General features: G+C 45.6%; 1 protein-coding gene and 1 long non-coding RNA gene across 2 annotated transcripts in view; one reads left to right on the top strand and one right to left on the bottom strand.

Annotated features, from left to right (window-relative positions):
• Positions 1-23,465, bottom strand: part of LOC115125526 (cytosolic phospholipase A2 gamma-like) — a 40,402-nt gene that overhangs the window by 3,961 nt on the left and 12,976 nt on the right. The window contains exon 15 of the mRNA XM_065024989.1: positions 22,280-22,454. Within this exon, the coding sequence (XP_064881061.1) occupies positions 22,280-22,454 (175 nt within the window). The remainder of the gene's footprint in view (positions 1-22,279; positions 22,455-23,465) is intronic.
• Positions 10,500-13,715, top strand: LOC135574297 (uncharacterized). Its single transcript, XR_010465291.1, has 2 exons — positions 10,500-13,029; positions 13,062-13,715. It is a non-coding gene; the product is annotated as an uncharacterized LOC135574297 (long non-coding RNA).

Raw genomic sequence — 23,465 nt, 5'->3', positions numbered from 1 at the left:
TGCGGTCCGGATCCAGACCCATAACAGGTTCTATACGGACCGCGGGTTCGAGTGTGACAACCTCCCACTCTGTCTGCACCTTTCAACAGTCCTTATTATCACCATCTATGTACGCAACCACTCCCTTACATAAGACCACACCCCATTGTTAACTGTATATAGTTTAACTCAGTTAATAAATATATTTTTGTATTCCATGATCTCTGCGTTGTCTCCCTTTTTGTTACGGGCTACGAGCCAGTTCATGACAAGTGATGGCTCATCTGGGATTATATGGTTGGTTCCTAGACATTTTTGCGTATAGTATTTTGTTGCATTATAAGGGATTAATGCTAATTGGGATGCGCTTTGGTTGGTATTCACTGCATAGTCTTATAAGTGTTTGGTATAGTGCCTTAGAGAAGTATCAGTGATTTTGGTTGTCCTGTGACAACATCAAATGGTGCGTTGCATGGAAAAGTATGCCAGTAGGCCTAATTCTAGTCTCGTTAAGCTAACTGGTAAGTGTATTTTGTTTGGGAGAAAATGTGGAGTTAGTGTTTGATAAACTCTGTAGCTGCTTGTTTGCAGCTTTTGGTACAGCTGTTTTGAGTTGTGCTGTGTGCCCAGTGTTGGTTGCCTTTGTTTGTTAAACTTGCCGCTGCGGTGGATAATTGGTTATGTGCTGCGTTGGAGTAACATTGATTCGTTTCCAGGCCCCTGCACAGGCTGGGAATTCTTGCTCCTCTCACTGTTGGGATAATGGTTCGAGGAGCAGAGTTCAATCTGCTGTGTACCTCCAATGAGAGATTTGGGTAGGGTAGTGTCACTTGCTACCCAGAGCTGTAGCCTTTCTTTTCCCTTGTTAGGCTTAGTGACATGTTCCACTTTGAAATACGTTGGGCATGGTTATTTTGTTTGTTATTTTTGTGTGGTGTCTGTGGACAGAGCAGCTGTCTCGGGGGCACATCCGTGCAGTTTTTTCCCCCATGCCAGCGGGCTACAGTGCGTAAATACACACCGCAAATCCACATGAAGACTAAGGTTGAGTTATTGTAGGATTTGGGGAAACTCCTTATGCATCTCATCTCTCTCCTGTGGTGCCCAGTATGATTTGCGTTTCTCTTGTTGTGGTCTGGTGTGCTCAGCAGACGGGAAGAGCAAGATTATTTTTAGTAGTTACTTGTGACTATGGCGTCTAATTTAGACGAGTTCATTCACATTCCATCAGAGGAACTGTTAGAATTATGTGCTAAAGAACAGCTGATGAAGATCACTAATCACTACCAGGTTGAAATTGATATTGAAGGACAATCTGATGGAAAGTGGTATACTCAACATTACCACTGTGGCAGCCTCTGACAAGGACTCGCCACCCCCCAGCAGCCTCTGACAAGGACTCGCCACCCCCCAGAAGCCTCTGACAAGGACTCCCCAGAAAGTACAGCAGAAAGAACTGCTTCTTTTACAGCCAGAGCATGAACAAGCTAAACTGGAGCATGATCGTGTTAAGTATGAAAAGGAATTGGAATTTAAACAGTATTTGGTGCGTGCTAAAATCAAGCTGCAACAAGAGCGGCTAGAATTAGTTAGGGAAGGAAAGCTTCCGGCGGACACATTTGATACTGTTGAAAACGGTACGGCTGTTGCCAAAATGTAATGAGAAGGACCCTGAGACGTTTTGTTGTTGTTTGAGCGTGTTGTTGACACTAGGAGCTAGCCTGATTCTGATCACACTTTAATGTTGCAGTGTGTGTTGACTGGTAAGGCGCAGGAAGCATATTCAGCTCTTGGTGTAGTCGACAGTGTCAGGTTAAAACGAATTGATTCCTGAGGCTTACCGCCAAATATTTAGAATTTTAAAAAGGCTGATAAACAGACTCATGTTGAGTTTGCGTGAGAGTTATCTTCACAGTTTAAAAGACTGATTCAGGGAATAGTGTTCTAATTAGGGGAATCGGGTTGAACACTGTCAGTTCCATTGCATAAACTGATGTTGTCTGAACTGTCTGAACTGGTGAAAGGCAAGGTTGTGGTAGGGGTGCGTCCTTCGTTTCCTATTGAGGGTATCAACGTTATCTTTGGGAATAACTTTGCTGGTGAGTGTGTATGGCCTGTCGCGTCTTCATCTCTGGTGGTTTCTGCTAAGCCATCGTTTGTAGGGATTCCCGATGAGAGCTGTAGAGGACTGCTAATTCCTATGTAGGTGACATTACATTACTGCTAATTCCTATGTAGGTGACATTACACTACTATAGCTGAGACACATAGTAAAACAGGTTGGGCCCCATACAGGATATCTCTCACACACACACTCACTGTAATCATCCAGAACACTGTCACAACAGGATACTCCTAGCCACAGGTGCTAGCCGGCAGTTCGGCCACAACTCCCCTGAAGATAGGGACGCATACGCTCTTACACACTGACCCCAGAAGACAGGGACGACGCACATACAGTACACACATAGCTGCCGAGGACACCCAGATAAGACACCCACAGATTGGCAGAAAGCCCAGACTTAGAGACAAACTAAGCACACACACATAATTTCCCTCCCAGCCGAACATTGTATGACTGAGGATAGCGCACACACCAAATCTCCTTTTCAGCTGAACATGGTGTGACGACCAAGAACAGGCATGGCAGGATTCTACGATGACGGACAGACAACAGAGCCAATGCCGGATGACTACACCCCAGCCTGATCCAATCCGAAGATCCGATCTCCTAGATATCAACCTACTTTCTGTTCTGTATATGAAGCTTGTACCCATTGTTAGCTAGTCGTCTTTTTTGCTAGTCTCTGATGAGCTAACAGAGGGGCCCGTATATACGCTGTACCAGATATCTCCACTTTGAAATAAACCTGTCGCTTGTCGTACAATCTACCACCTTGTCTGCATCGATCCTTGACCGACTCACCCTTTATCATATCCCATTATCAACAGAAACTGTAGCAGAGGATGGTTTAATAACGATCCATCAAAGTGAGTTGATTTGGGTGTGAGAGGGCGAGGGGGTGAAAGGACGATTCACGGAGGACAGAGGTGAAGGAATTCGGGGGAGGACAACAATTCTGCTCAACTCGGGAAACTGATCTCACGGTGCACCACAAACAAGGTAAGCAAAACCTGTTAAATCAAACTTTGCATATTGTCGTATAGTCTGCCTAAATTTTGATCAGTATTACCGAGTGAGTATGAATTCTTGTGTAAATTTATAATTTGCTGACAAGTTGAAAGTACAGTAAAGTGAATATATGTGGTGACAAACCGGTGACGACCGGGTGATCTAAATCATTGATGAGATATCAGTAGGGGGTCAGCACAGTCTGATAGCTTTCAATGATGAGAGATCACTTAAAGGCCTAGGATAGTTCCGATAGGGGTCAGGAATAGAGATCAGTAAGGGGATAGTTAACTACTATTCATTAAACCTGGCGCCGAGGGGGACAAATTGTAATTTTGTCCTGTGGCCCGGTCTAGGCCAGTCTGATAAGAGATTCTCTGATAGGGGTCGGACATCGTGTAATAAACTCTGATAGGGGTCAGCTCGATATGGATCAGGAATAGAGATCAGTAAGGGGATAGTTAACTACTATTCATTAAACCTGGCGCCGAGGGGGACAAATTGTAATTTTGTCCTGTGGCCCGGTCTAGGCCAGTCTGATAAGAGATTCGCTGATAAGGATCGGCTTTCAGGGGTCAGAGATATAACGTGTTGTTTTGTCTTGTTTTGTCTATTTGTAACTGTTTATATTAAAATGCAATGTGCTTGTAATTGTTTCCATTAAGACTGTTGGTGGTTAGATAGAGAGAGAGAGAGAGAATTCAATAAGGGGTTATTTGTTAAATCCGAAACTTCTATGTTATATGCACCTATGACTTCTGTGTTAAATGCATAATCAGGAGCTCCACAATTGCTACACCAACCCATTCTTTTTCTCTAACTAAAATATACTAAGGAGAAGCTCTGAGATAAGGCAGAATACGAGCTATAGCGTCCCCTCGAATACATCGTAGGTATTAATCAACGTCGGGCGAAGTATATGCTAATTATATTCAGATAGTCTCTGAGAATCACGATTAAAAATCCGATTAAATTCCAATTGATTTAAATTGAATTCCGATTAAAGTAAATTCACAATGGCGACTCCCCATACCCCTAAGCTGAAATTTAATGAGTTCCTAGACAAAAAGATGGAATATAGATCAGGGGGAAAGGAACAATGGAAGTCTATAAAGAAGGTTTGGGAGGGATTAAAGTTAAAATGGACTCAAGCAGGTTATCTAGGAGGGGGGCTGCCAACCATAGCCCAGCTGAAAACAATGGAATGTGGATTGAGAGAGACGTTGCAGGAGACAAGAGACATGGAAGTAGAAAGAAACAAGGGCCATGTATTTAAAAGCCAAGGGACCAAACAGAGAGAAAGAGCAGAAGCGGAACTAAAGATAGGAACTTGGGCCATCGAAGAAGCGCGGAGAGCAATACTGAACAAAAATCCTGAAATGATGGGGGTGGCCATTCCCTCACAAGGGGCAGATGCACAGACAAGCCACCACCAGGAGATGGCGCCAAACCCATCTCCCTCTGCCCCACCAACACCTGTGCCCTCAACAACCCAACAGCTTTACCCAGTCCTGACAAATTTGCCTCCACCCTATACTGAAGAAAGGAGAAGGGCCGGGCCCGTGGTAACACAGGCCCCTGTGTTCATTGTGAAAGAAGGAGTACTCCGTGGGGATACGTTGATCAAAGGAGGCCACCTGGAGTGTGAAGAATTAAAACCTGGCCCACAGGCCTACTCCACACCAGGGTGTGCACAAATGTGCACACCAGCCCCATCTGACATGCATGCCCCTCGATCTATGCGAGAACAGCGCCACCCCAGTGGCCACACGAGAAATCCATCCATAGATGGAGCATGGGGCAACGGGAGCAGCTTGAAGTTAGAGGGGAGGGGTACCCCCACCTCCTGCACATCCACTGTGTACAGAGAACATAGAGGGGAACCAAGAAGCGATATTCTTGATGAGTACTTCACAAGTGGCCGCCGACAACAAGAAAATTTAATGACCTTCAGTGACCCGGAAGAACAGGGGGAAGATGATATGGAACTACAAGAGGAGACAGAGGAAGACGTTCCCCTCACGGCTGCAGGCATGTGGGAGGCAACAAGCCAACTTAAACTCATAGAAGAAGTCGCAGAAGAAACGGGTGAAGGAGTCCTGATACAAGGTGTTTTTAAAGGAAAAGCAACCCCCGTTGAAATGGCAGTAAGACGGTCGCAGCGCATCATAGACCAACAAAAGAGAGAAAGGGAAGAAGAAGCCCAAAGACGACGTGGGTTTTATCAAATGCCACTCAGGATGGACGACACAACGCACCGAGAGGAATACGTTTCCTGGAAGATGCAAGATTTGACGACCCTGATGGAACAGCTCCCGAGCTTACATGGGGGTGCCTCAGCCTGGCTGCTTCAGCTTCAGTCCCTAACTTCCGGGTTCCGGCTTGCCTTGGGGGACATGAAGGCCTTATTGGCTAGGTCAACCGACTACACGACCATGAATGCCCTAATAAACACAGCAGGACTGGGAACATGTGGGTCAGCAACAGAACCTGAGAAATACAGAGCAGCACTGTGGAGCGAGCTAAGAAGGGCATATCCCACCGAGAAAAATTATGCAACCCTCACCTCTTTCACCATGGAAGACGGGGAGCAGGCAGCTCAATACCTGGACAGGACCAAGACCACCTGGAGATCAGTCCACATAGAACCCCATGACCAGAGCGGAACCACTCTAAGTATGTGGAAGGAGATGGTGGTGAATGGGACGCCGACAGAGGTGAAAAGCAAGCTAAGGGCCACAGTGGGGTTGATGGCCTTGCCAACTGCTCAATTCAACTCCCATGTCCACCATCACATCTCTCAATACAACAAAGACAAAGGCACGGCTGATTCACAAGTTCAGTCGCTGCAACTCCAGTTGCTCAAATTACAATTGAATGAGGCCCAAAAGACTGCTAAGCCTAAAAAGCAAATGGTGGCGGAGGAACCCACTGATATAGCTAAGATTGTGACTCAGACCATGAACCAGATGTTGGTGGCCGCTCCAGCACCACCAACCCTCGCGCAGGCACCGGTCGTATACGCCGCCCTCCAAATCCAGGAGCCAACTACGGATATGCGGGTTACACCCAGCCCGGATTTTCCAACCCACCTGGACCGACATGGGGGGGACCACCGCAAGCTAGTAGAAATTGCTACAACTGTAACCAGGAAGGGCATTATGCCAGGGTTTGCCCCGCTCCCCTCTCACAGCAGCGCCAGGCATACTTGGCAAACAGGGGGAGGAGAGGTGGACAACGGGGAAGAGGGGCCCCAAGATACCAGGGATATCCACCAGCCCCTGCCCAGGGATATCAACCAGCCTACAATACAGCGCCTCCTACCGGTCCCACCTTCCAGGGGATGTCCGAGGGATACCCCCCATGGGAATGAGGCTGCCCACCACCACCAGTCGGGTTAGATGGCCAACAATTCCCTGTCCACACGGAACCCACTATTACATGTGTAGTACAAGGGGTCACCCACAGGTTCCTTGTAGACACTGGATGCACATACTCCGCCATCAATTCTCATCAACCCCTCTCTTCAGACAAGGTAAAGGTAGTGGGGGTTTCAGGAAATCCTGAAGATCAATACAAAACCACTCCACTATTATTCCAGTGGGGCCCTTCCAGTTTGAAACACCAATTCCTATATTGTCCAAATTGCCCAATCAACCTACTAGGTCGAGACCTACTCTGTAAATTAGGATGCGCAATCTACCTAACTGAATCAGGTGTGGAGGTTTCGCTCGATCCACCGCCAAGGGCCCGAATCCTGATGCTCCCAATTCTGCCCGCACCTGCTCTATCTACCACACAGGAGGTTTACTGGCTCAAATGCCTACCAACTGGACCTGGAACTCCTGCCATCCAATTTCAATTTAACCAATGGAGGAAGCTAATATACACCTTTCATCCATACAAGACACCACAGGCAGAGTTGCACTGCACCCTCAACGTCACTGACGACGAAGACACGCCTTATACTCAAGACTGGGATGAAAACATGATGCATCTTACCCCAGACATACGGTGCCTCACCATTGTGTGCGGCCCAGAGGGGGTGGCAGCCCCAGTCATACTCCCACACCATATTAAACCTTGGTATCAACTGGGACCCGACTCTTCTCCACACGTGACCCTCGCAGTAGGGAATGGACATGAGGCCCGAAGTCTGGGTCCAATGATAAAAAGGGCCTCGAAACTCATTTGGGAAGCGACTCATATGCCTGGCCTGTTGAAAGCAACCACCGAAAATATGTGGCGTCTGACTATGGTGGACACGGAAGAACGGTGCCAGCCTGAGCGTCTCACTCTCCCCAGGCACCACGGAAAACCCTACTCTGATCACCCTTCCTCCCCTGCTGTCTTGGATTCCATAGACAAGGCAATATGGACAACCACGCCATTTGACGTCGGAAAGTTACAGGTCCAACCAGTGCGCATTACCCTAACCAATCTGGAACAAGTACCAATATTTCAAAACCAATATCGACTGAAGCATGAACAGACAGAGGGGATCAGACCCACTATCGAAGGCCTCCTGGGAGCTGGGTGCATATACAGGACTTTATCACCCTGGAACACCCCCATACTGCCGGTTCTGAAGGCAGATGGAGAAACATACCGGATGGTACAGGATTTCCGAGCGGTAAATGAAGTTACCACACCTATCGATCTCCCAGTTCCCGATCCACACATCACTCTGAGCAACCTGTCACCAAATCATCAGTATTTCACCGTGGTGGACTTGGCCAATGCCTTTTTCAGCATCCCATTGGATGAGGCTTCCCAGCCGCTGTTTGCCTTTACCTACGAGAATCAGCAATTTACTTATTCCGTACTTCCCCAAGGCTACACTTCTTCCCCTGGAATTTTCAATCATATTCTGAAGACTCATCTGGCGGAACTGACAATCCCAGATGGAGTGATACTCATACAATACGTAGACGACCTGTTGCTGGGGGCTCCCACCTCAGACCTCTGTCTAGAAATGACTAAAACCCTGTTAGACTTTCTGGCGGTCAAAGGCTACAAAGTCAAGATGTCAAAAGTCCAATCATGCAGACGAACCGTTCTGTTCCTGGGAAGGGAAATCTCAAGCGAGGGGGGCAGGCCTCTCAAAATCACACCGTGACTCAATTTTACACCACCCCAGACCCATTACGGTCTCAGGAATGCTCTCATTCTTGGGGTTGACGGGGTACAGCCGTACTCACATTCCGGACTATACTGAAAGAACTGAACCCCTGAGAGAAATTGTTCGGGAAGTAGGCCCAAGAAACCTACAGGCCTCACTGACATGGACTCCTGAAGCTTCAAAGGCGTTTGGCCTATTGAAAACTTACCTGTCTGTTGCGGCTGCCCTCACTGCACCAGACTACACAAAGACATTTCACTTGGATGTTTCTGAGAAGGAAGGCTTTGCATCAGCCGTCCTTTTTCAGAAACATGAGGGGGAGAGAAGAGTACTTATGTACCACTCTTCAAAACTGGACCACATTGAAACAGGACAGACCACCTGTTCCAGATACGTAGCAGCGGTAGCCAAGGCTATTGAGAAGACAGCACACCTGGTAATGTGCCACAAGATGCAAATACACAGCCACCACGGGGTGGCAGCATACCTCATCAGCAAAGAATTAACTTTCAGTGCAGACAGAAAAAACAAAATCCAGAACAAATGCACCCAGTCACACATCACCTTTGTGAACACCGACAAGAACATGGCAGATGCCCTCAACACAGAGGAGGGCCTAGCACACTCCTGCCAAGAGAGGGCAGCACAAGAGCTCAAATTGAGACCAGACCTGGAAAATGAACCATTGACATCACCAGACCTATGGCTGTACACAGACGGATGTTGCTACAAGGGAGACACAGGAAACATAGCTGCCTATGCAGTCGTACAACAGCTGCATGACAAAACACATGTCACGTTGGAATCAGGAATTGTCCCCCAGCCAGCATCAGCACAACTTGCGGAAATTGTGGGTCTGACTCAAGCTCTAGAGAAAGCCGAAGGTAAAACTGTAAACATTTACACGGACTCGGCATACGCACACGGAGCCGTGCACATAGATGGACCACAATGGGTTAGGCGCAACTTTACCACCACAGGTAACCTACCCATTAAGCACAGAGCCCAGATGGAACGTCTGATACATGCCGTATCCTTACCAAAGACAGTGGCCATAATGAAATGCAGAGGCCACCAAAAACTGACCAGCAGAATCAATCATGGAAATGATGCCGCAGACTTGGCAGCCAAGACCGCAGGAGGCTACAGCCGACAGATGGTGCTCAGGATAGAACCAGCAAGGACTGAACTGACAAACCAACACATACTAGAACTACAGGAAGAGGCAGGCCCTTATGAACATTCGGTTTGGACACAGAAGGGAGGCTCTAAAGGACCAGACGGAATATGGAGATGCCATGATGGCCGACTGGTGGCTCCAGCAAATCTCTGTCCAGAACTGATAAGGGAAGCCCACGGACTCACCCACGAAGGAAAACTCAGGACTCTCCAGAAGGTTTCGTACATATGGTGGCACCCCCACATGAAGGACATGACAGATCTATTCTGTGACGAATGCAACATATGTGGGAGCCACAATCCAAAGAAGCCTTACCAAACCCCAATGGGAGCCTACCCGGTGCCAAACGCATGTTTCCAAGACATCAGTATAGACTATACCGACATGGGAGAGGACAATGTGAAGTACGGGAAGAGATATTTGCTAGTGATGGTAGACAGATTCTCTAGATGGGTAGAAGCAATTCCAACAGCTAAGGAGGATGGGAAGACGGTCATTAAGTGGCTGCAGTCAGAACTAATACCTAGATATGGGGTCCCTAGACAAATCCGAAGCGACAATGGGTCCCACTTCGCAAACAAACACCTGAGACAGGTGGAGGAGAGGTTCGGCATTATACACAAGTTTGGTTCCGTGTATAAGCCGCAGGCCCAAGGTCTTGTGGAGCGCTGCAACCAATCTCTTAAGTGTAAGATAGCCAAAGTGTGTGCTGGTACAAAACTGACATGGGTGGAGGCCCTGCCACTGGCGTTGATGGCCATGAGGTCATCACCAGGGGCAGGGACTCATCTTTCACCCCACGAGATAATGACAGGAAGAGTAATGCCAGGTCCACCAAGAGAGGGAGGTCATATGCCCCCTCTTGATGTACACCAGATAGGTATGACTGACTATGTGAGAAAATTGACGGAACTGTCTGCAGCTCTCTCCAAACAGATACAGAGTCCATGAGGGGGAGCTGACGGGAGATCCAGAGCAGCCAAGGGTAAAGGTCGGCGATTGGGTAAGGATCAAGGTCCACAAAAGAAAGTGGGCGGATCCCAGGTGGACTGGACCGTACGAAGTGAAGGAGGTTACTTCCAGGTCAAAGGTAAATCGGGCGCACCTTGGCACCACTTGACTCATTGTACACCAGCACCGACTCCTTCCAGAACTTTGACTGAAGTCAGGGTCGATTTGAGCGACCTAAATTTGATTCCAACCACAGAACCCTTAGTTGGTAAGGATGTGGGAGCAACTCCCCAGCTCACCAACTAACCGGCCTTCCAGAGATAGGGGCTATCCCTGGAAGAGATTGGGAATATCGGGCCCCGTGTTTGTTATTTTTATAATGGTCACAGGAGTTTCCATGGGGATTCTCCTGTGGGTATTAGAGCATCATACACCTACATTACAAGCAGACATAGGACCCTCTAATGGGTCACCCAACCTGACCACATCCATGACACATATAGAACTGACCAATAATTTGCACACGAAACGCTCCACCACCCCTACAACTGATTGCAGGGCCAACGACGTGCGCAGTACGACTGTTTGTGTGCCCTTCAATGCAACTAGTATCATTGACATCCCTTGGGGGACCTTAGGGGGCCCTAGGAACGGGGTAGGAACCAGTGCCCTCTGGGCTGCTGGATATGTCTGGTATATGACATTAGGAAAGGTTTGCGATTGGTCTTGGAAGAATTTAGTGGGGGAGACAATTAATGGGTGGGAAGACTGGACGACAAACAAGAGGGCATTGGAATGGCGGAAGCGACTGACTTTAACTAAGACAAAAACGGGACTGAAACTTACCGTTAGACCAGGGGACCAGCCTTTAATGTGTTATGATTTCATACTGGCCCCATGGAATTCCGGGACCAGATATTGGCTGTGGCGAATTTGTTTGACTAAGAATCCTAAACCGTCTTCGGTTACAGTAAGGAATGACATGAACGCACCCGTAAAAGGGTCACCTATATTCTCACTGTTTGGCCCGGTGGAGACAATATCCAGGCTTAAAAGTCCGGATGATGTAATATTGACAGCCACAGGGGTCTCAGGTTTTTCCAATAATTGGCTACTGTTGACAGAGGAAGCTGCAAATACCACCAGACAGAGTTGTGTGGTGTGCATGGGAGCTCGTCCATTGCTTCGAATTGTCCCAGCAGTGGTGACTCGAGCATGCCTAATCCCATTTATGACAACTGATAACCCCAGAGATAATTGTACTGCCTGGGATGGTGTCTATCCAGTCACTAAATTCACCGATAGGAAACCAGTGTTTTCCAACCAGGTAGCAAGGGCAAATTTTACTTGTGTCAATATGACGGGAGGAGGAACTAAAGTGGGATGGGTTCCTGCAGATTGGTGTCTGGATACAGTTAATATTAAGGGTAGTTTTACGCCAAAATCCAGAGCAGATGTGTGGTGGTGGTGTGGTAGTACTGTCCTGTTTGATAAGTTACCTTCCAACAGTACTGGACGCTGTGCACTTGTTACTCTCTTGTTGCCTGTTTCTATCTACCCTATAGGAGCCGAGGACCTCGTCCTGCGGATCCAGGGAGTAAACCCCGGATATTGGGGACGTGCCAGGCGAGCCACCACCCCATCTAGTGGAGACCCCACCTACATAGACGCTATTGGAGTCCCCAGGGGAGTGCCTGATGAGTATAAGTTAGTAGATCAGGTAGCTGCAGGATTTGAATCATCCCTCTGTTGGTGGTGTACAGTAAACAAAAATGTTGATCGTATTAATTACATACATTACAACATCCAAAGGCTAGGCAATTGGACTCAGCAGGGTTTTGAAGCTGTACATGGTCAACTGGCTGCAACCAGCCTGATGGCTTTCCAAAATCGTATTGCCATTGATATGTTACTCTCTGAGAAGGGCGGAGTTTGCTCTATGTTTGGTGACCAGTGTTGTACTTTCATCCCCAATAACACAGCTTCGGATGGTAGCTTGTCGGCCGCTTTGGAGGGTCTGCGGACGCTTAATGGTAAAATGAAATCTCATTCTGGGATAGATTCCTCGATGTGGGACTCCTGGATGAGTGCGTTTGGTAAATATAAAACCCTGGTTTCCTCCATTTTAGTCTCCATTTCAGTGTTTGCTGCCATCTTAGTTCTCTGTGGATGCTGTTGCATTCCATGTATCCGGTCCCTTACTACTAGAGTTATCTCTAAAGCTATTGACCCTGCCTCCCCTTCCCAGATGTATCCTCTGCTTGCTAATGACCTGCCAGAGTTTGAGGATGAGGTGGAGAATACCCTTTAGAGAGTGTCACATCTCTTTGGAGATGTGAAGAGAGGGTATCACAACTTTTTCCGGCTGGAAATAGTTGGCCTATGTAGAATATCATTTTTACTTTCATTTAGAGCTGTTGTTCTCCGCTCTGTTAAATGAGGGTTGTAAGTTCCTAGGTGGCTGGTAGCCAACTTAGTACATAGTGGGATTGAGAGGAGAACATGGTGGTAATACATATACATCCATTTCTTTTTAATGTTGTGCCTTTTTCATAGCCCCTTTGGGAAAAGTTTTCTTTTGTATCAGAATCTAGTTAGGTTGTGTCACGTCTCTGGGGAGACGTGAAGAGAGGGATTTGTAGAGGACTGCTAATTCCTATGTAGGTGACATTACATTACTGCTAATTCCTATGTAGGTGACATTACACTACTATAGCTGAGACACATAGTAAAACAGGTTGGGCCCCATACAGGATATCTCTCACACACACACTCACTGTAATCATCCAGAACACTGTCACAACAGGATACTCCTAGCCACAGGTGCTAGCCGGCAGTTCGGCCACAACTCCCCTGAAGATAGGGACGCATACGCTCTTACACACTGACCCCAGAAGACAGGGACGACGCACATACAGTACACACATAGCTGCCGAGGACACCCAGATAAGACACCCACAGATTGGCAGAAAGCCCAGACTTAGAGACAAACTAAGCACACCACATAATTTCCCTCCCAGCCGAACATTGTATGACTGAGGATAGCGCACACACCAAATCTCCTTTTCAGCTGAACATGGTGTGACGACCAAGAACAGGCATGGCAGGATTCTACGATGACGGACAGACAACAGAGCCAATGCCGGATGACTACACCCCAGCCTGATCCAATCCGAAGATCCGATCTCCTAGATATCAACCTACTTTCTGTTCTGTATATGAAGCTTGTACCCATTGTTAGCTAGTCGTCTTTTTTGCTAGTCTCTGATGAGCTAACAGAGGGGCCCGTATATACGCTGTACCAGATATCTCCACTTTGAAATAAACCTGTCGCTTGTCGTACAATCTACCACCTTGTCTGCATCGATCCTTGACCGACTCACCCTTTATCATATCCCATTATCAACAGAGCGCAGTGTTTCCCAGACGTGTTCTCTGCATGGGCGGTGACTCGTTCCATGATCATTCCATCTCGATGTGCGGCACATCAGGGGTACTGATAATGTCGTTGCTGACGTGATCTCTCGTGCGCGCTGTTCCTGAACGCGTCTGGTCCTATTGATCGGTGGACACGCGTTTTCTCATACGCTTGGTCCCCGAGGGAAGGCGTATCGTCCACGTGACTGGCCACTGTTTCTTTAGTTTATTTAGCATTGCACTGTCTCTCATGTCATCTGTTCCCTGCTGTCCTCATTTTCTTCTTCCCTCTTAAAGGTTGCTTCCTGTGCGCAAAGGTTGCTGAGGTCTGGGGAGGATGAGGTTGGCCGGGGCAGGGTGATAACGTTTACCAGGGCAGTTTTTTGTTTGTTTACGTTTAGTTAGTGTGATGTTCCGGGGTCCTTGGGGGTCCCCAGTTTTATGGGGGAGGTGGGGGGCATAGCCAGGGACACCCCTCATTATCACATCTACCTACGCAACCACTCACTTACATTACTGATTACTGACTACACACAGCATTGTTAATTGTATATAGTTTTCTTTAGTTAATACATATATTTTTGTTATTCCTTGATCTCTGCATTGTCTCCCTTTTTGTTACGGGCTACGAGCCAGTTCGTGACACGAGTGTAAAAAATTATAATAATCATATAGAATTTTTTTACACTCCGGACCCGCGGTCCGTATTGACCCAGTTCTGGGTCCGGATCGCGCTTGAGTATGGCTGCTATAGTGCTACCGCCACCGTTTAGATTTACAATGGCGTGAGGGTGTTAAAAATAGAGTCCAGAGAATTAATACAGATACAACACTTAGAACAACTTAGAGACTGAGACAGAGACTGACATGCTGACCGCTCTTGTCGAGTGCAGTATCCAATCATTGCACCCACAATGCTTGTGCACTGCAAGTCACGCCTCTGGCATCTCCTCATTGGTGTTTAGGAGAATATACCCACGTGGGTGATTGAAAGATAAACTGAGGTCCACACTCCAGTCCAAGTCGGTAGTGGTAGCCTAGTGGTTAGAGCGTTGGACTAGTAACCGAAAGGTTGCAAGTTTGAATCCCTGAACTGACAAGGTTGTTCTGCCCCTGGACAGGCAGTTCACCCACTGTTCCTAGGCCGTCATTGAAAATAAGAATTTGTTTTTAACTGACTTTCCTAGTTAAATGAAGGTGAAATAAAAAAACAAAATACTAATGTCATCATAAAAAGCAGACAGTTGGGGGGACAAAATGGCGCCGTAGAGAGAACACGGTGTTTCAGCGAGCTCTCGTGGCATTCGTAAATTTATATTCTTACATTAATCTCCTAGCTTGAAAAAGTGGTAGAATTGGCTAAATAAGTTACCATATAATGAGTCTTGATGACTATTTCGCAAAAATCTCAGACAACATGCCCAATAGAACTACTAAGAACTCAACCAAAACCACCACCCCTGTAGATGTGCAGGAGGAGCTAGCTAACGTTGGCGAAGCTAACACCATTGCGGATCCAGGCACAATGGACCTGATGATTCAAAAGATGACTGATAACATTACTAAAGTGATCGATGCTAAGATAAGAACGGTCATGGAAGCAATAGCAGGCCATTCAGCTGAAATACAGAGGGTTGTGAAACGTGTTGTTGAGGCGGAAGGAAGAATTGCCGCAGTGGAAACTTCAACTACATCTACGCTAAGATAAAAGCACTTGATAAACAGGTGCGTGAAATGGCGGAGCACATTGACTTGGATAATCGAGGACGCGGATGCAATATTCGTGTTGTGGGACTCCCGGAAAATTCTGAAGGGACACGTTCAGTAAAATTCTTTGAGGAATGGATCCCTGGCTACCTACAAATGGACACTAAGGCTGGTCGTGTGAAGCTGGACAGAGCCCATCGCTCTCAAGCACCGATACCCGGTCCCAATCAGCGCCCACGGCCGGTGGTTATAAAGTTCCATAACTTCACCGAAAAGCAGCGCGTCATGGATGCGGCTAGAAACATCATCTCTGATGGTAGTCAACATAAAGGTCCAAAGGTCTCATTCTTCAATGATTATTCCACCGCGGTTGTACGAAGACGCAAAGCGTTTGATGAGGCGAAGGCTCGACTCAGGAGAATGAAGAGAATGAATTGAAGATTATGGTCAACGGATCACCTAAAAAGCTCTACACACCTGAAGATGCTGCTGCGTTTATTGACTCTCTCGGGTAAATAACTTTAAGCTGCACCTCCACAGCATTGAATAACTTTGTTTATTTTTGGTTGAATCTGATCATGAAACAGTGGTGTGAGTCCTCACGTACTCCGGCTCAGTAATATTCGTATCTTTATTATTTTTCTTGCTAAAGTAATAGCCGCTATAGCTCAGGCTGAGATATGTGTGAATCCATATTGGTGCCCAGGCTTGGTTTTAGGTGGAAGAGCCTCAATCTCATTCTATTGATTTTCTTTTCCATACATATAAAGGATGAGGCTATTGAGCGGCAATGCGGACTTAAGAGTCTACATTGGAGAGTTGAAATCCCCTGCATGTTAGCTAGTGGGAAAAGCCCCTTTTGGATCTTTACATGTTTAATTTTTGGGTTTAGTATAGTTCGAGTTCAGGGTTCATATTGTTTGTTTATGCTCGGTGAGATAGAGGAGAGTTCAACACATGGAAAAAGGTACCACCCCACTTTTACAGTAGGATCCAGTCTGGATATTGAATGGTCAAGATACAATGGCAGGTAACAGACTGCGTATATGTACATGGAACATTAGAGGGAGCCATAACCCCATTAAAAGGAAGAAAGTACTGTCTTTTTTGAAAAAAGAAAATATTGATATTGCCCTGTTGCAAGAAACTCATTTGGATGATAAGGAGCACCTGAAATTACAACAAGGGGGGTTTGGTCAAGTGTTTTTCTCATCATTTACATCCAGAAGTAGAGGTGTAGCAATTCTGGTGAAAAAGAACATACCACTTAAGGTCTTGAATTGTGTGAAAGATCAATTTGGTCGCTTTGTTATAATTAATGGTACTTTACAAGGGCAGAACATTTCCATAATGAATATTTACTTCCCCCCCTGCTCACCCCCCTGATTTCCTCACTAAGGCATTTCTAGACTTTTCAGAATTAAACTCGGACACTGCAGTGGTTGGAGGAGATTTGAACTGCTTGTTGAACCCCCTTATTGATAAGTTTCCCAGCGGTATAGCTTCACTCTCTCCTCAAGCTAAGTCACTTAAAGCTATTTGTGATGATATGGGGTATGCGGATGTCTGGAGAGCTTTTCATCCCTCCAACAGAGAGTTCACTTTTTTCTCTGCACCTCATGGATGTCAGACTAGAATAGATTATTTTTTTATGCCCAGGACGTCTTTGCAGTCTGTTTTATCCGCTAGGATAGGAAGCATAGTCATATCTGATCATGCTGAGGTGATCCTGGACATAAAACTCAACGGGGCATTCAATCGGTCAAGACATTGGAGGTTGAACACAACCATTCTTAAAGACCATACATTCACATCATATTTTATTACAGAGTTTAAAGCATTTTTGTCTATTAACTCTCAATCAACAGATAACCCCTCGCTCCTTTGGGAGACCTGTAAAGCGTATGCCAGGGGTCTGATTATGTCATACACAGCTACTAAGAGACGGAAAAAGCGGGAAAAGCAAAAAATGTTCGAGGGTGAATTAGGAACTAAAGAGAAGGACTACATTAAAACGCCCACTCCTGCCCTATTAAAGGAAATATCAGTCATTAGATCAACGTTAGACTCTCTCCTAACACAGGACGCTGAAAAGAAAATGAGATTTGTCAGGCAAAAGCTATATGAACATGGCGATAAGCCAGGAAAGTACTTGGCATACCTAGCTAAAAAGAGGGCTGACTCTCAGTCAATTGCTATTATTACTGATTCTGATGGTAATCATTTCTATGAAAATAAATTGATAAGTGACTCATTTAAGAAATTTTATACAAACCTTTATGCCTCAGAACTGCCAAAGGATGCACCCAAATTAATGGAGAACTTATTTTGTAAGATTGAGCTCCCTACTATCTCCGAAGAGCAGAGGTCCCTCCTTAATGCCCCTATTACCAAGGAAGAGATAATGTTCGCAATTAAGAATCTGCAAAATGGTAAGGCCCCAGGACCAGATGGGTTTTGTAGTGAGTTCTATAAAGAGTTCCATGGCCTGATCCTTGAGCCATTGCGTGATATGTTTAACCACTCATTTTCAAATGACCAACTCCCTCAAACTCTGAGAGAAGCCAACATTTCACTTATTCTCAAAATGGAAAATGTCCAGAGTCTTGTTCCTCGTACAGACCAATTTCCCTTCTGAATGTGGATAGAAAATTGCTTTCTAAAATTCTAGCCACAAGATTAGAGGACTCACTGCCACTAATTGTGAAAGGAGACCAAACTGGCTTCATTAGGGGCCGTAAGTCATGCAACAATGTCAGGCGGCTTCTTAATGTAATTCAAGCCTACCAACAAAGTGCTGTGGATGGTCTTTTGCTCTCCTTAGATGCTGAGAAAGCATTTGATCGTGTGGAGTGGTCTTACCTATTATTTGCTCTAAATAAATTTGGTCTGGGGGACAACTTTATAAAATGGGTGAAAGTTTTATATGATGATCCTCAGGCTGCTGTCCTTACTAATGGGCTACGGTCAAATAGCTTCTCTATACACAGAGGTACCAGACAGGGCTGTCCTTACTAATGGGCTACGGTCAAATAGCTTCTCTATACACAGAGGTACCAGACAGGGCTGTCCTTACTAATGGGCTACGGTCAAATAGCTTCTCTATACACAGAGGTACCAGACAGGGCTGTCCTTACTAATGGGCTACGGTCAAATAGCTTCTCTATACACAGAGGTACCAGACAGGGCTGTCCTTACTAATGGGCTACGGTCAAATAGCTTCTCTATACACAGAGGTACCAGACAGGGCTGTCCTTACTAATGGACTACGGTCAAATAGCTTCTCTATACACAGAGGTACCAGACAGGGCTGTCCTTACTAATGGACTACGGTCAAATAGCTTCTCTATACACAGAGGTACCAGACAGGGCTGTCCTTACTAATGGGCTACGGTCAAATAGCTTCTCTATACACAGAGGTACCAGACAGGGCTGTCCTTACTAATGGGCTACGGTCAAATAGCTTCTCTATACACAGAGGTACCAGACAGGGCTGTCCTTACTAATGGGCTACGGTCAAATAGCTTCTCTATACACAGAGGTACCAGACAGGGCTGTCCTTACTAATGGACTACGGTCAAATAGCTTCTCTATACACAGAGGTACCAGACAGGGCTGTCCTTACTAATGGACTACGGTCAAATAGCTTCTCTATACACAGAGGTACCAGACAGGGCTGTCCTTACTAATGGGCTACGGTCAAATAGCTTCTCTATACACAGAGGTACCAGACAGGGCTGTCCTTACTAATGGGCTACGGTCAAATAGCTTCTCTATACACAGAGGTACCAGACAGGGCTGTCCTTACTAATGGGCTACGGTCAAATAGCTTCTCTATACACAGAGGTACCAGACAGGGCTGTCCTTACTAATGGGCTACGGTCAAATAGCTTCTCTATACACAGAGGTACCAGACAGGGCTGTCCTTACTAATGGGCTACGGTCAAATAGCTTCTCTATACACAGAGGTACCAGACAGGGCTGTCCTTACTAATGGGCTACGGTCAAATAGCTTCTCTATACACAGAGGTACCAGACAGGGCTGTCCTTACTAATGGGCTACGGTCAAATAGCTTCTCTATACACAGAGGTACCAGACAGGGCTGTCCTTACTAATGGGCTACGGTCAAATAGCTTCTCTATACACAGAGGTACCAGACAGGGCTGTCCTTACTAATGGGCTACGGTCAAATAGCTTCTCTATACACAGAGGTACCAGACAGGGCTGTCCTTACTAATGGGCTACGGTCAAATAGCTTCTCTATACACAGAGGTACCAGACAGGGCTGTCCTTACTAATGGGCTAAGGTCAAATAGCTTCTCTATATATAGAGGTACCAGACAGGGCTGTCCTTACTAATGGGCTACGGTCAAATAGCTTCTCTATATATAGAGGTACCAGACAGGGCTGTCCTTTGTCCCCTCTCCTCTTTGCACTCGTTATGGAACCACTGGCCGAGGCCATCAGGGTAACGCCTGCTATACAGGGGCTGCTCATTGGTGATGTTCACCATAAAATAAGCTTGTATGCTGATGATGTCCTGATATTAATCTCTAGTCCCGAGACTTCAATTACATCTCTTATTAATATTATTGAATTATTCAGCGAATTCTCAAGATAAAAGATTAACCTTACTAAATCAGAGGATATGCCACTTGGTAGCCTACACTCTGTACCTAATACTTCTCCCCCCTTCCCTTTTAAATGGTCTCCCTCAGGTTTCATGTATCTGGGTATATTTGTAACTCCTAAATTCCAGCTAATGTACAAAGCCAATTTTGTTCCCTTGTTTGATACAATAAGACAGGATCTGGAGTGCTGGAACTCTCTCCCCATTTCTTGGTTGGGTAGAATATCCCTCTTGAAAATGAACATTTTACCTAGACTACTTTACCCAATCCAAATGATCCCAGTATTACTCTCCAATAAGGTAATAAAGGATGTAAATGGATGGCTAAATTCCTTTATATGGAGTAAACGCAAGCCAAGACTTAAGATGGCAATATTGCAGCTGCCAAGTTCTATGGGCGGCTTGGAGCTGCCCAATATCAGGTTCTATCAATGGTGTGCCCACCTTTGTTATATTTCTGACTGGATCACAAATGATGGCTCCTCTATTTGGTTAGACATTGAGACTTCTCTTTCAAAATACCCCTTACAGGATCTTTTATTTTTCAGAAGTTTCAAGTCTGTAGAAGATCACTGCAATAATCCCGTTACACTTAACACACTCAAAGTATGGAGGTCAGTTCAACGCTTCCTGGGAAGGTCCAAACTAACCTCTGCTCTTACCCCAATTCTTAACAACCCAATAAATGACTTATTTGCTGATAAGATTTTGTTGTCATTTGAGCAGATGGTCGAGAAATATTGACTCCCAAAGCAGGACTTTTTCCGCTTCCTACAAGTAAGACATTATATTCTGAAGAGCACCACCTTAATTGGTAACCCTGATGTGTCTGTCATTGAAAGAATGCTTTTTTCCCACAAAGGAAAATGTCTGTAAGTCTGTTTTATGATACTTTAAGGTCCTTTTCTGATGTCAACACACAGAGGTCTGGGGGACAACTCTGTTGTCACACACAGAGGTCTGAGGGTGAAACAAGTGTGGGAGAAAGAATTGTCTGTTACTATTGACGAAGAGATGTGGGAGGACATTTGGAGATATGCAAAAACAATATCTATATGTAATCGTACTAGAGAATCCAATTAAGAATAATACACAGATTGCATATATCCCCAAATCGCAGACATGCTTTTAGCCCCACTGCCTCTTCCCCTCGGTGTCTTAAATGCAAAACTGATACAGGCACCCTAACACATTGTTTATGGTCATGTACCAAAATACAAAGATACTGGTCTGGTGTTCTGCAAGAAATTGAAAAGATCCCAGGGGTTGATCTAGAATTGGACCCAGTTTCTTTACTGTTAGGTCTCCCTAGTAGGCATGTTACTTCTGTGGGTAAAAGGAGGCTTTACAACATCCTTACCTTCGCAGTGAGGAAAAACATCATTTTACAGTGGATTAGTGATAAGGTTCCTTCTATTAAAGATTGGCAAGATACTATTTGAATGGGTGCCTCTGGAATATCTGACATGTACATTGCATTCTAAAACAGACCAGTTCTACAAAGTATGGGAACCTTATCTAAATTACCTAGAACCTGAGGTATCAGCTATTATGCTGCAAGGATTCTCTTAGAATGGCGGGGATCTATGTATTTCAGAACTACACTCTACGTTCCATGTGTGGAACCTAACCTCTTGGTTTAAACTGAGCTTTTGTGTTTAATTTCTGTTTGTAAGTTTGTTTAAAATGTATGTATTGAGAGACGCAATGATGGTGATGGGGTGAGAGAAGCACCGAGCGGGAAGAGGGAAATGGTGTACGTATGTATGGGTGTGTATGTGTGTGTGTGTGCGTGCGCGTATGTATGCGTATATGCATGGGTATATGTATGTGTGTGTATGTATGTGTATGTATGTATGTATGTGTATATATATGCACGTAGATATGTGTAAGTGGGTGCTGTTTTTCTTGTTTTTGTTCTGTGTGCTTTGTCTCTGTTGTTGTATCTCTTAATATGGGTGAAAATTGTGAAATTCCAATAAAAATACTGTTACAAAAAAAAGCAGACAGTTGGTGCAGATAAACAAGAAAAAGACATGACACAGAGATAAAAAAAAAGACAGGGGAAAAAAGAGATGTCAGAATAGGGCGTAGTCAGAGAGACAAGGATAAAAGTCAGACACAGATACTCATCATAGTAGTCTGTGTCTACAACTGACCTTGGCAGTTCTGCAGGTTGAACAGGGGCATGTGCATGACGGTGGGCTCTTCAGGGCATCGCCCCTCAAAAACGTAGCAGCCCTGCGGATGGTCTTTCTCCTCCCTCACACTCTCCTTCACTGGGGGAAAGGGAAGCTTCTGCTGAAGCGCGTACTTTTTGGCATTAAACACCGTCTGTGAAGAGCAGAATCAGTAGTATGGTTATGTCAATGTCCTTCTCCAAACCAGCCCCTAGTCCCTACTCCCTAGACACTAATCCCTAGTCCCTATTTCCTAGTCACTAATACCTATTTCCTCGTCACTTTTACCTAGGCCCTAGTGCCTAGGTCAGGGGTGTCACTCATTCCATGGCTGGCTGAGTGGCTCAGGTTTGAGTTTTTTTCTTTCAATTAAGACCTCCACAACCAGATGAGGGGAGTTCCTTACTAGTTAGTAACTTAATTTATCAATCAAGTACAATGACGGAGCGAAAACCCTCAGACACTCAGCCCTCCGTGGAATGAGTTTGACATGTGCCCTAGGCCCTACATCCTAGTCACTACTCCCTAGCCCCTACACCCTAGAGAGAGAGCAAGAGAGGGGAGAGAGCGGACAGAAACACAATTAGACCTAACCAAATCATGAGAAAACAAAAAGATAATTACTTGACACATTGGACAGAATTAACAAAAAACAGAGCAAACTAGAATGCTGTTTGGCCCTAAACAGAGAGTATACAGTGGCAGACCCAAACTTAAGGAAAGCTTTGACTATGTACAGATTCAATTAGCATAGCCTTGCTATTGAGAAAGGCCGCTGTAGGCAGACCTGGCTCTCAAGAGAAGACAGGCTATGTGCACACTGCCCGCAAAATGAGGTGGAAACTGAGCAGCACTTCCTTACCTCCAGCCAAATGTATGACCATATTAGAGACACATATTTCCCTCAGATTACATAGATTCACAAATCATTTGAAACAAACCCGATTTTGATAAACTCATATCTACTGGGTGAAATACCAGTGTGCCATCACAGCAGCAAGATTTGTGACCTGATGCCACAGGAAAAGGGCAACCAGTGAAGAACAAACACCATTTTAAATACAACCTATATTTATGTTTATTTATTTTCCCTTTTGTACTTTAACCATTTACGTTGTTACAACACTGTATATAGACATAATGACATTTGTAATGTCTTTATTCG

This window comes from Oncorhynchus nerka, linkage group LG12 (genome assembly GCF_034236695.1).
Source record: "Oncorhynchus nerka isolate Pitt River linkage group LG12, Oner_Uvic_2.0, whole genome shotgun sequence".
Taxonomy (NCBI): Eukaryota; Metazoa; Chordata; class Actinopteri; order Salmoniformes; family Salmonidae; genus Oncorhynchus; species Oncorhynchus nerka.
Note: the sequence above shows the minus strand (reverse complement) of the source record. Positions and strands in the feature narration are given on the sequence as shown.